The 15551-nt window shown below is 40.6% G+C and overlaps 1 protein-coding gene across 1 annotated transcript in view; it reads right to left on the bottom strand.

Moving 5' to 3' along the window:
- The window catches only part of Brinp1 (BMP/retinoic acid inducible neural specific 1), a 203769-nt gene that overhangs the window by 152501 nt on the left and 35717 nt on the right, over nucleotides 1-15551 (bottom strand). The window contains exon 2 of the mRNA XM_004641465.2: nucleotides 1214-1481. Coding sequence (XP_004641522.1) covers nucleotides 1214-1431 — 218 coding nt within the window. The 5' untranslated portion in view covers nucleotides 1432-1481. The remainder of the gene's footprint in view (nucleotides 1-1213; nucleotides 1482-15551) is intronic.

Raw genomic sequence — 15551 nt, forward strand, 5'->3', positions numbered from 1 at the left:
GATGGGAAAGGAAGGGGAAAAAAAGAAATATAATGTGTTTTGTTCATGTACAGCGCCTCACAATCAGTGTAATCATTATGTACTGGGAACACGTACCACCAACGTTGCTTTAAAAGCACAAGGGGGATTTCTGTTGAAGTTCCTTTATGTGCCTGTGCATTGACTCTCCAAAAGGAAACTCAACTGACATGACACCACATGACATCGACCAAGGAAGTCTAAGACAGGAGGCACCAGCTGAGATGGACTATATCCCAGCCATCACCTAGGGTTGCGGTGGGTTGCTCCAAGAGACAGTCTCCATCATCAGACACGATTTAATGGTATCTCAGTGGGAAGTGTTTCTCCATGCATGTCCCACTCTCACACCCATAATTTGTGTCAACATCACACGTCAGAAAATCCAAACCCAACTCCTCTCTATAGCTCTGGCTGCCATGCACACTTAAATCGCCTGGCCTTTCATTATGTCTCAGAATCTGCAGGATTCCCTTGTGCATGTGCATGACTAAAATGACTTTTCTCTTGTTCACATGTTTATTGTCAGTATACTACATGGACTCCCTTACTGCACCTTCAGTGGGTAGGAAAAGGCTCTTGCTCATATAGAGTTAAGTCCTTTTTGGTTAGGTAGAATTACAATAAGCCAACAGTCAGCCCAGACTTGATAAAAAACAGTTGTTCATTAAGTCTCTGTGTTCTTTCCAAATACATAAATATATTTAGCTAAGAACCTGGGCACATTAATAGCATTAGTAAAATAATACCACCCTTACCTGATGTGGTTGAGAATTATCAGGACTACAGACACAGATAAACTAGGATTAGAGCCTTACCACTTACTGTGTCACCATGTCACCATTGGTACATTATTTAACACAGCTGAAACTCAATCACCAACGTTACAAAGTAAAGAAAACAACCAAAATCTATAATCAATAATTATTAGAGGGTTTAAATAAGACAAAGTTTATGTAATAGATAGCAAGCACCATGCTAGCACACAGGGGGTGCTCCATGAGTATTAGCTGTTTTCTCTTCATTTCATCATCATTCTTATTTAATGCCACGTTTAAAAAAGGGATAAAAAGCTAAAAGTAGTCTAATAAAGGGGCACTTGACCCAGAACCTTCCCCAGCAAGGTTCTGGAGGTGCCTGGCCGCACAAAGTACAACAGGAAGAAAGGCAAGGGCTGTCTTAGCCTAGGTCGTACCTGTATATTTTATATCTGGTTGTAAATCCTTGACGGTGTCTTTCCACAAAGGATAGGTAGCTCCTGGAGTGGTGGAAAGGCCCCCTGTCTGAAATAAGCCAATCAAATTCCTTGGAGACATGTTGATCTGTCCCAGCTGGCTCCTGGTGGGAGGGCTGCACTGAGATACGGCCCCATACAAACAGGAAGTAGAGGAGCTCAACAAACCTCCAGTTCATGCTTTTCTGCCGGCCTTTTTCCTCTCATTCTTGCTCCATTCTGTGGAGTCCTGTAGAGAAAGGAATCAAAAAGAAAGGAGGAAGAGGGGAAAGAGAAAGGGAGAGAAAGACAATGAAAGAGAAAAAGAACATTAACACGTCTTCATAATAATGCCCTGTATCAGTAGAATGCTTTAAAATTTACAAAAGTCAGTGCAGGTTCTGATTAAAAGCACAGACTCTATCTCAAGGTGCACCCACATTCTTGTTTTTCTTTGCTGTTTGTAAAAGCGTGAATGAATGCAAACCGCTCAGTCTTCAGGGGTTAGTTTCCTCATTTGTCAAACTGAGGACATACTTAGGTGCCAGTATCTTGGCATGTGACGCATCATACGTCCCTTGTGATGTACACAAGGGACATGTGGTGAAAGGCAATGAAATGCATGAACAAGGGCACTGTTTCATGTAGCAAAAGAGGGGCACAGACACACAACTCAAGTCCCACCCACCATCCTCACAAACAACATGCCTCTCCTGATGGGCCCTTAATGAGCAGGAGCCACTCTATCTCCTCCTCTCACACAGATGTGAATGCACTGGATACAAGCTTTGCTTTGATGTGATCAGCACCCACAGTACCTCACTTTGGATCATCGCTCTGGCTCCCAAGGCTGGACACCTTAGAGATGCAGCTCCTGGACCTTGGTGGACTCCACATCTACAAAACTGAGTGCAAGGTCTCCCAAACCCCAAGGTAACCAGTGACCAGGTAAGATGCCTGGCATTGTCTCTGACCCTCTAGGAACCCCAGCATATAGAAGAGAAGTTAAAGGGTGATGGATTAAGGGGGTTCTTGTGTACCTCTTCTGCTGCGTGGTGATGAGCTTCAAATGCTTGAGTCTGGGAAACAGTTTAGCTAGGGATCCCATGGGGTCAGCACAGAAATCACAAGGTCATGCCACGTCTTTGGGATAACAATCTTTCTTTTCCTCACCTCCTCATTATCTGTCTACTAACTGAACACTGTATTGTTTGTCCTTACTACCCTGCTTATTATTAAAAAGGTTTATCTTTCTCCATAGTGAAAGGAAGTTGTGAATCTGGTTGCTTCAATTCTAAACTGTATTGTTTCAGACAATTTATTTAATTTCTTTAGAGTCTTAGTTTCCTCATCTGTAACATATAGTTCATAATAATACCTATGCTTAAAAATAACATAATTAAATAATATAATTTATCAAAGTACTCCCAAGAGTACTTTTTATTATAGGTCAGCTATTATATATAAATTATATATAACTAACATATAATATGTGCTCAGTAAAGAGCATAAATGATATAGGAAGATAATAGTTATATATATATGTGTGTGTGTGTGTGTGTGTGTGTGTGTATATATATATTTTTTTTTTTTTTTTTTTCAGAACCAGGGATTGAACTCAGGCCCTTGCGCTTGTCAGAGAAGCACTTATTCCACTGAGCCATCTCCCTGGCCCCATTTTTTTTATTTTAAAGAGTAAAAGTGAAAACAAAGACAGAAACAGAGTAACTTACAACAATACACATGGTACAGAATCTCAAAACAAGAATAAAAAATTAACAATGGCTGTTATAGTATGTATTTTTATAATCAAATCTGTTGCTCAGATTAACAGATATAGGTATGCAAGATTAGTCAAATAATCAAACATATTGACATGAATATTGATTGTGTCCACTTTCTGCTGGGAAATGTTCATATTTTTATCATTCCCTGGTCTGGCCAAGTCCGATTTATTCCTCAGCAGCCACTTAAGGTTGTATCTTCACTTGTCCTCTCCCTTTCCTATTCTTTAAAAAGAACAACATTCCTTCCACCCAGCTCTCTCTACGTATAAGCTATGCCTGTATCTCAGCACTTATCTTGTATCACACATCTTTATTTCAATATCTGTCTTGTGCATTGGACTGTGAGGCTTTAACTGAAAAGAGCCTTTTCAAAGCTCTTTCTTCTCTTGGTTAACCATGTGACTGAACAGCCATGTTCTCTCTTCATCTCAGATTTTTATGGCTATCATGTAAACATATAATAAAAACCACAAACATTTTACCAACTGCAAAGCCATGTACATACATAACTAAATACGATACTTTTTGACTACTTTTCCAGGGAAAAGAATATGGGAGGAAAGTAAAGCTAACAAAAAGAAAAAGGAAAGGGCTGAAAAGATGGCTCAGTGGAATAAGTGCTTCCCTGGCAAGAACAAGGACCTGAGTTCAATCCCCGGTTCCACAAAAAAAAAAAAAAAAAAGAAAGAAAGAAAAAGAAAAAAGAAAAAGGAAAAGGAAAGAGATGCAGAGTTCCTACCCAACCGTATATTCCTCTCTACTGCCCAACTGCAGAGTTTTATTATGAGTTGCTGCTAAAATCTGATTGTCACTGTGAGTCCCAGCTGTCAGGTCAAAGGAAGAAAAGGCACATATGCAGAGGAGCAGGCTGGAAAAAGCTATCGCCTGAAGTTTTGTTCAGAGCCGAAAACGAAGCTGTACATGTTGAGCACAAAACTGTAACCACTGCAGCTGCCAGGAGTGTCTGCCAGAGCGAACCTGAGCAGCAAGCAGGGGGTGGAAGTAATTGTGCAGAGACCCCTGTGGTGAGCTACGACACACTGAAATCACAGCATGTCACCCATACAGCTCTTCCACCAAGCTTCTGTTGTGAGTGGGAGCAGGGGCAGCCCATGAGAAAATGCTTGTCATTATTGCAAGGAAGCAGGACAGGGAACATCGCTGCTTTCCCAGGGGGAGCAGGGAGGAGGTTGCATGTGTAGTGGTGGTGTGGATGCATGTGGGACTGTGTCCCTGGGCGTGTGTGTGTGTGTGTGTGTGTGTGTGTGTGTGTGTGTGTTTGTGTTAAACTTTGAGCTCTCTCACTCAGAGTTTCCCAGGGAAAATCTATTTCATCCCACGGGGATATCAAGGACTGACCAATAGTGGAAGGATTCTTATTGGCAGCTGGGAAGTACAGGCCAAGGAGGATGTGCAATACCCTGCAGCACACAATGCTGCCCCAGAACAAAGCACGCTGGGTGCAACACACTCAGGCTGCAAAGTTGAGAAACTGTCCTACAATCCAGTTCATTTGTACATCATGATCTGAGTGGTAAGGTGCGACTCCTGCCTCCTGGGTCCTGGTAAGAGTTCTCACTCTGCCAGGTTGTACTCGCGGGTGTATGTGGCTTCATTGGACCCTAGTTGTTTTGGAGGTAATCCGTGACAGAAGTACATTTCAGCACATAGGGGTGAATTCAGAGCACATCTCTGTTGACTTAGAAAACCTCAATAATCCATACAGCAAAAAATAAAAAGTTAAAATTGTTAGAAAGTTCAGTGTATCCTAAAAGAAATAGTTTGGTGAGATAGAAAATAGGTGAGTACAATTACTACCTAAGTGTTGTCAGCTGAGATATGATGACATGCCCTGCGATCTGAATTTTATATATTTGACAATATTAGTGTGAAGCACATTGGTAATTTGGAAGAATTTGGCTCAGACAGTTGGTATTTATTGAGCATCTATTATGTATTTGGCTTTAAAACAATCCATACCCTAAGTAGAAGACAAAACATTCAGTCCATAACAGACATTGATAAAGATGTGTTCCACAAGGTGGGCATAAATGTCCCCAACAGGTAAGCATTGAATATCCTTCCTAGGCTCACTGCTCCACAAGATGCTATAGTTCTCATGGGCAATCACAGCATTCTGGGAGGCTGAGTTAGGAGACATGGAAGCTCAAAACCAGCCTGGACAACTTGGCAACTCAATGAGACCCTATCTCAGAATCAAAAAGAGATAAAATAATGATCTAGGGACATAGCTCAGTGCAAGGCCCTAGATTTAATTCCCAGCAATACACACACACACACACACACACACACACACACACACACACACTTCTAACCTATATGTATTTCATTATAAAGGTGTACAACTTCTACATCTCTGCCCTCCAGTGATTTAATTTGTCATAGAGGAGCCACTCACATGCACCAACAACTCTAATATAAAATATGCTCCACAAACGCCACAAAGAAAGAAGAAAACTCAATGGAAACATAGAGGTTAGAGGAATCATTTTCAATCAAGAATTCTTAGAAGAGCTGTTTTTTTTCCTGGAGGAAGAAAGCAGTAAAGGAACGGCCAGTTGCTCCCTGCTGGTGAAGGGGACTCTGTGGAAATCAGAGCAGGTAGACAGAGCATGAGAGGAAGGGTGTGGATGTCCATGCAGGGGGCTCGGGGAAAGAACCTCTAATGAAGGGGATTCTGAGCAGAGACCTGAAGAAAGTGAAGGCCGGGAACTTCCTTGTGAAGAGAAGGTGTTTCAAGGCTTGCATGTCAAGGGAAGAAGGGAAGGAGAGGATTTTGATTATGACAGCTCAGAATAGTTAGAGGCTGAGCTGCATTGCAATCTCTCATACAAAGCTCATAGTTTCACTGCAGGAAAAATCACTTTGAGAAAGGAATTGTGGCACATGATAGCCCATTTCACACATACAAAAAAGAGAAAACAGGTTCATAAAGGTTAAGGAATAGACCTAACACCACAACCCCAGCAATAACAAAGCCGAAAAAGGCTGTGGTGTCTGACTCTGGGACAACAGGCCACATGCGTCTGTCAAGCACTTCAAATGTGCCTGGATTCAATGAAGAGATGCTGAAGTATAACATACTGTCCACACCCACAGGATTTCAAAAGCTGCATGTGACTACAATGCAAAATATCTCTTTAATGTTTGATATTGGATTAGTGTTGAAATATTGTTTCAGATAAAGTAAAAGGTATTGAAATAAATGTGTTTCCAATGTTTTATTGGGGTCACTATAAATTTTAAAGTTGACTATGTAAGGGCTGTTCTATCTCTCTGGGGTGGGGGTGGGATTGGGGGTTCTCTAAACACGTGGACACTGCATGCCAAACCCTCTAGTCTGTCTCCACATTTCCATCCCAACTCGCCCTTACCACTTCCTAGCTGAGAATTCAGCATCCAAAATCAATAAACAAGTGATGAATAGAACACAAATAAAACCTCCACTACTCCAGAGCCGTGGCTCCTAATCCTCTTGCCTTGGGAATGACCCTTCATACCCTGCACTATGCATTTCAGAGCTAGTCTTCTTCCACAAGCTTCCTAAGAAGAGTTGTATGCCTCCAAGCTTTAGATCCTAGGCACGCATGACTGGTTCTGTTCCAAGAGTTGCACTTGCCCCCCTGTGATGTTTGGTAAGTCACAGACCTCTTGCTAGGTGGTGCCCTTGCTGTGTACACAGGCTGTAGCACAAAGCATATGTGAGACCCATAGATGATGAATATATATAATATATATAATATATATATATATATATATATATATATATATATATATATATATCTGCAGTGCCACCGAGGAAAATGGGTTCATACCACACCAAGCACATTCTTTAATGTTGCCATTGAAAATTATTTACATCTGAGGAGGAAGAGGAAAGAGAATGGCTTCCTGGAAGCTGGTATCAAGCTCATCATGTGGAGATTTCTGCAGATTCCTGCACCATGGCCTGTATTCTGGGCAGGACGACAGAAGGAAAAGCTATCTCCCTCCCTGACTCCCAGAATTCTAGGGAAAGCTGGTGAGTGTTTCTGAAGGTAGCACAGAGAACCTGGCCAAGCCTGTGCTCTCACCTGGCACAGGTGTCAAATTTGGAATCCAAATAAGACTCCTCACTGAGATTCAGGTCAGTAAATATGAGAGGCTTCAGACACACCAGCTAACCTCTTCACTGGTAAGATTTGACCAGCAACAGAAGAAAGAGCACCTCTGTGGGCTCAGGTGAGTATTAAACCAGACCATAAATGCAGCTGGTTTAGTCCTCAACTGGTTTCTTGCCGTCAAATACCTAGCACACTGCAGAGAGGTGGGCCCACACCACAGAGAGCTTTTAAAAGGTAACCATGATGTACTTCGAGGGTTCCTCATCTCTCACTTATACCACAGCATAAAAAAGACCCTGGGATTAAGAGTGAAGTTGGAATGGAAACTGAGAGTGTGCTAAGTGATCCCTCACGACCCCTAAACTCCACCAGCAAGGGGATGGGGATAGATGTCCTCTGCCTCCAGTTTCAACAAGACCTTTCAGACAGCACTGTGCATGTCCCACAGAGCTGAGGAAAACACGGAAGACTGTTGCTTAGCTTACAAAAGAGAAATGCTGAGGCAGAATAAGAGGAATTTGACCAGAGAAGGCTGACGAAGCCTGGCAACACACCATGGTCAGCAACTTGGGAATTAACTGCCTGACTCACGGGAAAAAGGAACATGCCACCATGGATAACAAGTGAGTCACACACAGGAGAAAGCAGGTATGGTTGCCCAAGACCCCAACCCACAGGGCCAGGAGTCTCAACAAAGGGAAAGTGGAGTTGGCCTGCTATTGACCAAGAGCCTAAGTAGGAAGCAAGTGGCTGAGAGGAGATGCGTTTACCTACATCAAAAGAATCACTAGAAAGACATCCCAAAGAAGTTCAAAGACACCTCAAAGAGTTGTAAAAGGAAGACAGCACGAAATGCCTGTGAAACCTACAGAGCATGGAGGCCAGATCTTCAAAGGATACTAGTCAGGGAGGAATCTTCCGACCTCCTAACCTGGATCTCTTTCCTACTCTCACTTGTCCACAGCCCATCAACTCATCCCATTCTCGGAAGTTTCTCCCTAATTGCACTGGTGAAAAGCAGCAAAAGCCTCCAGGCTTCTGTATCTTTGCTTATGGTGCTTCATTTCTTGAACTGCCCACCCCTCTTTCCTGTGTTTAGCATAGACTCTTCAAGTCTTGCATTAGATTTTAACTGCATTAGGAAGGATATTTTCCCAGTCTCTTTCTCATACCCTTCAACATTAAATATAGAGAACAACTCTATGAGATAAATGGCATTATTTTTACATTGCAGGTGACAAAATATAGGCCCTCCTTTAATACCTAGTTACTTTCCCAGTGTCACATTATCAAAATATGTTAAAGTTGAACTTTGAGCTCACCCAGCACTAAATTCTATGACTCACAACTTTAATACCCTATGTTAGAAAGTCATATTATTCCTAGTGGTAGTTTTCTTATTTTGATAATCATGAACTAGCACAAATCTACTAGTTAGGAAAGATGTTAGCATGAAGAGTGGTTGATAAGAAGCTTGAAGTATATAGGGCTGGCTAAACAGCTCAGAGAATTAAAGCACCTGCTTAGGCAGACACAGGGGCTGGGGTTCTATCCCCAGCATGCCAAGCAGGCCCCTTCCCAGGGGCACACTGAGACTGCAAATGAGACTGGGCATGGTGGAACACACCTGTAATCCCAGCTCTTGAGAGGCTGAACACAGGAGAATCATTATGAGTCTAATCAATGTAATGAGATACTGTAGATCCTTACTAAACCACAAAAAGAAAGAAAGAAAGAAAGAAAGAAAGAAAGAAAGAAAGAAGAAAAGAAAAGAAAGAGTATGAAACTTCTAGAAATGTTGATCTAGAGTATGCCATGAAATAATGAAAATAGAAATAGGTTCAATATTTATTTTGTGATCCTAAGTATGAATTTTAAAATTAAGAATATAAGCATAAGTTGTGTGTAGCATCCTTTTCTTCATAAATATTTTATTTGAGTCACATTGAGAAATGTGAAAATCTAAATTCCTGTCTTTTGAGCTTTCTCCCTAGATTATCAGCAGGCTTTGGAGGAGAACTTTCAAAAGGAGAAGTGAAAAGAGTATTTCAGACTGTTTATTCCGATCCAGATTGGTAAAAATTCAACAAATCTCTTTTGAGGTTTTTTTGTTTGTTTGTTTTCTTTTCTTTTCTTTTGTTTGTCACTCACTCAGCTGACCTTGGGGGTAGCCTGTGTAGCCTGTGGTGCCAGCATTCAAACCAAGGTCCCTGTGCTTTGCCTAAGCTTGCCTAAGCAGGTGCTTTAGACCACTGATCTATCTTGCCAGCCCTGAGTTCATACAATTTTGACTGGCCTCCAAGTCGAAGGTACAAGATGGATACAGAAACAAGTGACTTCAGCATGAATGTAATATCAAGACAAAGAGACAATGTGCAGTGTTTTGTAGGTCACAGCACATCAAGTGGGGTCTCTGACAATGCTTCTTAAAGATGACTTCCAGATGAGGTCTTAGGAAAAAAAGGAACTTTTGAGGTGATAGCAAATGGGCCCTGTATCTCAGCCCAGAAGAAGCATGTGATATCAGATGAAGGAGTGTGGTCTACATATAGGGTCTACAAACATTTCATAGCTACTGCATTGAAAATGTTTAGGCAGGCAGTTGCATAATTGAAGGAAAAACTACACATGTCTCTTGTTTTATAGTTATGCCTTTACCAATAATTGCTATTTTTGTGAGTGGAGAGATTCTTTTCCCCACCTGGTATATGTCCAGTATCTAGTGCCAATCATACTGTGTATCTACATATACTAAATGTATAATGCCTCAACAGCTCATATCTGCATCATGGGATCACAGAGGAAAAAAAATGAAGGCTTTCAAATGTATAATTCTATATCAGAATTGCATTTTGAATAAATTGCTTCAACCACAGAGTGTAGTGAGTGATTTAAGGAGTGATAAGAATAAAATAGTGTAGGATATTATAGTAGACGAGGTTATACACAGTCTCAACAAACTATATCATATTTCAAATGCAGAGGGAATTTAAGATCAAAGTTAGCAATAGTTGGTGGTTGGGTGGGGCAAAGAAAGGAAGTCTATGATGATTCTTAGTTCTAGTTTGGTCACAGGTTTCATGATGGTTGCTTCATGACCATAAGCAATATTAAAAAATGGAATTAGAATTAATGATGAAACGTTCCTTCTTGGATATGTTGAGCTTGAGTTGTCCGTAAGATTGTCAAGTCAGGACTTCCAGTAGTCAAAAGAATCTTTGAGATCACATAAGAAGAGAAAGCAGGGAAAAAGGTTAAGATTTGCCAATCATTACAGTCTAAGTTGAAGACCTTGGAGTGGATGAGACTACCCAGTAAATATGTGAGTCAAGAGTGATCAGAATGAAGAATGAGCAATGCTTATATCTAGGAAATATGAAGAGGACAAGAATCCCTAGGAGTAGGCCGAGGAGAGAGTGTATAAAGTGTATAAAAGGAAATCAGAGTACAGACATTTAAGAAGAGAAGGGTCTCAAGTTTCAAAAGCAGTAAAGTAATACAACAAACTAAAGACTCAAAACGCCTATGGCACTTAAGAATGCAGAAGTGGTAGACAATTTTCAACAACTTGATGGGAACTGAAGATTCTTTGAGAGAGATTAAAGCATGAATGGGACATGAGTAAATAGATACATGCAGTGTAGAGCACTTGGCTAAGAAAGGATGAGTAAAAGAGCAGTAGGCAATGCTTCTGCTTTCTTCCTAGAGATAGAGGGACCAGCAGTCACATGAAGAATTTTTTCTATATTGCACGGTTTTAGTAGAGTTATATTTATAGGACAGACCTATTATTAAGAAGATAAAAATATGAGAGAGAAAAAGGAAATTATCAGTGGTTCCAAAAATGATAAGAAAATATCCATGGCTTTAGGGTGCCATAGGGAGGTAAGTCTGTAAAACTCCAATTGCAGGATGGATAGTTTTATCAGAGACTTGAAAATAAAAATTCTGTTTGACAGAAAAAGCACAAAGGTAAATCAAACAGAGTGAGTTAAAAATGATATTTCAAGAAAGCTCAAATTTGATTTGGGCTCTAAGGGTTCAAGGAGAGATCAGCCAGTTGAAAGCAGAAAGGACATCAGAGAAGGCATTCCAGGTCATAAGACCAGTTTGAGCAAACCTATGAAATCATAAAAATCCATCCACCTACCATGTGTAATCTGGTAAACTAGATGTTGTAGGGGTACAGAAGGAGTTAAAAATTAAAAAAGGTATTTTGCCATAGTGAAATACCATAGAGCTTGGAGGCAAGAAAGGATGCCAAAGAAGGGAGTAAAAACTACTACACAGGTGCTCAAAGTATCATTGTTCAATAAACTATTGATGACTTTAAATTCTTCCTGTGGTTAATCTATTCCTAATACTCAATGGGCCAAATAAACAAAACACATAAGATTGCATTTAAATTTAAATTCCAACACTTACCTATCAATACCTCTGTCCCTTAGCCTGATATTTACAGCAAGTCACTAATGAAAACAAGGCTGAAACGTTCTCAGATCTATTTGCACAGAAGCTTCCTAAGCTCTGCTAGCTCTTATGCAATGATGCTTCCTTTTACTGGGTATGCTTTACATAATAAACTAAAAGGAAAGCTATCACTGCTGCCTGTCTGTGACAGTTACAGAATCCAAGGAAATCAGAAGACACAGCTTAAAAGAGTGCTAGACATACCTACACCAGAAATCATAGGTCCAGGACATGTGACCCATTGGCAGAGTATGAGTGCTCTGCCTCACCCTACCCTCTCAAGATACCCCTCACACTGTCCTTGCATTCCAACAAAACTTCACACTGCTAAGAAAACAAGCTTCCTGTTTACCTCAGAGTCACATTAAAAAACATGAAACAGGAACTTACTTCTCATTCCAAAACAAGTCAATGAAAGCAGACACAGCAAAAAAATATTGTAGTAAAACTCACAGTTTACTTAGTCCCTAAAACAGTTACTTCCAACACAGAAACCTAGCCAAGTATCATGAATTAGGGAGGGGGATATGGTGAAGAAGAGGTCACTTTTTCCTACCCTTTCTCCAGTTTGAAGGATCTGGAAAGATGCTAAAATTGTTCACAACTTACCTTCTCTGCCTTTAGCTACATTAAAGCTATATCATTTCCCTATTCACAATGGTCCTTTAAACCCTATTCACAGCCTGCAGGAGAGAATACAAGTTGTGATGTAAGACATTTTATTTCTACCCTAGCTTTGGCTCATGATACATATAAGTTAATCAAATGGGGTCAAGACATAGGAGAACCTGTACTATAACATCATACAACTCAGTTGTGCCCCACATTTTCTGATAAAAGAGATTATGGGGCCACAGAGAAAAGTGATCGATGATGTAGAGTGTGCCTAAGGAGAGTCACATGGAGAGAAAACATTCTCTCAGGCTTTCACAGAGAGCACATTGGCCAAGCAATGGCCGTGACTCATCCACATGACTGACACTGACAAAGGATCTACAAACTGCGGTGCAGGGTTTCAGGGTAAATCCTGAGGGGATTTGACTGAACTTATCAAATAAAAAGGCTACATTTCTTGTTATATAGGTCTTACTTTATCTTGGTCTTAACCGTCCAGCAGAAAGGTATGAAAACTAAGTATAAAAGTAAAGCCATATTAATATGCCGAGCTGTAAAAGGCTCAGGTCAACAACTTCGGACATTGCCAGTCTTACAGAAAAGCCACTACTATTATGACTACCGTATTATATTGGGATATTTTGCTGAATTCATGTACCTACAGTATTTAAACAACAATGGAATGCCCTTCTCTGACAAAATTAACCAAAAAAGAGGGACAGAAATGAATGGACATTTTGTATCTGTACACTCAAAATAGTTAGCTTAGATATATGCTCCATTCTCTTAATTCAATGAATAGAGAGGTTTGTTCTAATAGTGTTTGAAACAGGATATCATGTCTGTATCTTGTACAATGAATAACCACTAAGACAACAATATGCAATGCATTACTTACTGAAATTGTGCTAGCAATCAGGTGTGAAACTGTCTCATTGCTATTTGTTTCTCAATAAAATTATTTTTAAAAGTTAATCAAATGGGTTTATTAGTGTGGTTTCAGTTTATTTATTTATTTATTTATTCATTTATTTGGTACAGGGTTTACTACACAGCTCAGACTCATAATGATCCTCCTGTCTCAGCCTCCCCATCCCTGGGATTACAGGTACACACCATTGCATCCATTTTCAGTGGCCAGCATGGCACACTCAGGATTCCAGGGTCTGCACGGCATGATGTACCCAGATTCCTGTGCTTGCTTGCCAGGCAGTCATATAAACCACTGAGCTATATCCCTAGCCCTCAATTTATTTTGGTAAAATTTTTAACCTAATCCAATATGGGTTTGGTGTCCTAGTGCTAACCACACAGAAAGCCAAACAGATAATAGCAGTTTCTTAAGAAACATCAGCATATGTATATGAAATCTGCTAGTCTAATGTTACTTCAATGATCATCCCATGGTATTAGTTTGGGGTGTTCAAGCTACCATAAGTATGCAATTCTACCAATACTGTCTCTTTCCAACCCTACCTAAACCTCCCACAGATGGCAGAGCTGCATTTCGGCCCCAGATATCCCATTTTGCTTCCTCCCTTCATTCGCTCGTTTGTTTCTTCCTTCCTTCCTTCCTTCCTTCCTTCCTTCCTTCCTTCCTTCCTTCCTTCCATGTTTCTCTCTCTCTTCTTTCTTTCCTTGAAGTAGAACAAGGGGAGTGCCAGAACCATGCTACAACTGATATATATTCCAACCTTCTTACTTTTCATTTTTAGTCAAACATTGGCCAGTTTACCTAGGCTAACCACAAACTTGAACTGCTCCTGGTTAGGCTGGGTTTATAGGTTTATGAAACTGGCCCTGGCTCCAGGCCTATTAATGTGTAACTAGCCAATGCTATAACAATCCACTATTTCCCTCACTGGGATCATATCTCAGGTTGCTCAAAGAGTAATTCACAGACCACCCACCTCCGTCAAGATCACTAGCAATGTTCAATATATTTTCAGCTGCTTGACAACCTCATCAAACCTACTGAAAGACAATCTCTAGTGAGATGAATATAAGAAGTTACAGCCTTGGGAAATGCTTCAAGTTAATGTTATGAAAAATAAAATGTAAGACGACTGTCCCAGCTGGGGAAGGACAAAGGGCAAGGTCAGTTGACAGCATTGCTTATCTCTTAGAAATGCTTCACTATTGTTGATGTGTCACATATTACTGTGAGGTTGAGCCAGGATCATCCTTCTCTTCTTTAAATATCAAATAAAAATGACTGCAAGATCTGATTTTCAACCAAACCCATCTATGTGATACTGAGAAAATTCTGTCAATTTTCTGAGCATCTGTATCACTAGACTTAGGAAATCTGGAGTGAATCATTTTCTTTACCAGTTGTGAGTCTATGTAATGAAAGTGAAGAAAATACCTTACAAACATGTAGTATTCAACAGGAGTGATGTCAAGAAATTGAAACTTTATTTCAATGGAGCTTCACTATGTTTTCGATAGAGTACTTCAGAGCCTGCACATCATCACCCATCATTACCATCAGCTACTTTGTCATGTAATTTTTCAGCCTTTCTTCTAAAGAGGTAGAGTCTTTAGTGTCCCTATCCTTGACTTTGAATTCATCCTTATTGCTTCTTTGATGCTAGCGGGGCCAGGGAGATGGCTCAGTAGAATAAGCACTTCCCTGGCAAGCGCAAGGGCCTGAGTTCAATCCCTGGTTCTCCCCCCAAAAAAAAATCCTTTGATGCTGGGAACAATGCAGAAGTGATGGGGTGCTAGTTCTGAGTTTGTATCTTGAAGACCTTATGACAAGTCACCTTAATATCCACTCAGGTTCATAGCCATACCATATTAAATATGCTTGATCTCGTCTAATTATGAATGTAGTTGCTGTGGGATCTGCATAATGGATTAATAGGGAACACATCTGGGGATGTCTGGGAGAGTTAGAGAGGCACGACCTTAGGCTCTACATTTGGCCCATGCCCACTTCCTCTCTAGAGCTCATTTCAGCATCTTGTGCCTCCTCACTGCTGACATGAACATCATTCCTCTGCCAAGCCCTTCCTCCAAGATTCGCTTTGAAGCCAGCAATCATGGAATGAACTCTGTGAAACCTTAATCCAAGTAAGTCTCCCTTCTTTTAAGTTGTGGGTTTCAGGTTTGTGTCCCAGGAATGGAAAATTTGGCCAATACAGAACTCGAAGTTTTCTACATAATCTCTTTGCTTCTGGTTCTCTCTCTCTCTCTCTCTCTCTCTCTCTCTCTCTCTCTCTCTCTCTCTGTATGAACATGCCTTTCCCTTAACCAACTGTGGGCTCTGGATGCCCTCTCATTTGGTGCCAAATAGAGAGAAGGTTGTTGCCACTATTG

This window comes from Octodon degus, unplaced genomic scaffold (genome assembly GCF_000260255.1).
Source record: "Octodon degus isolate 3935 unplaced genomic scaffold, OctDeg1.0 scaffold00137, whole genome shotgun sequence".
Lineage (NCBI taxonomy): Eukaryota > Metazoa > Chordata > Mammalia > Rodentia > Octodontidae > Octodon > Octodon degus.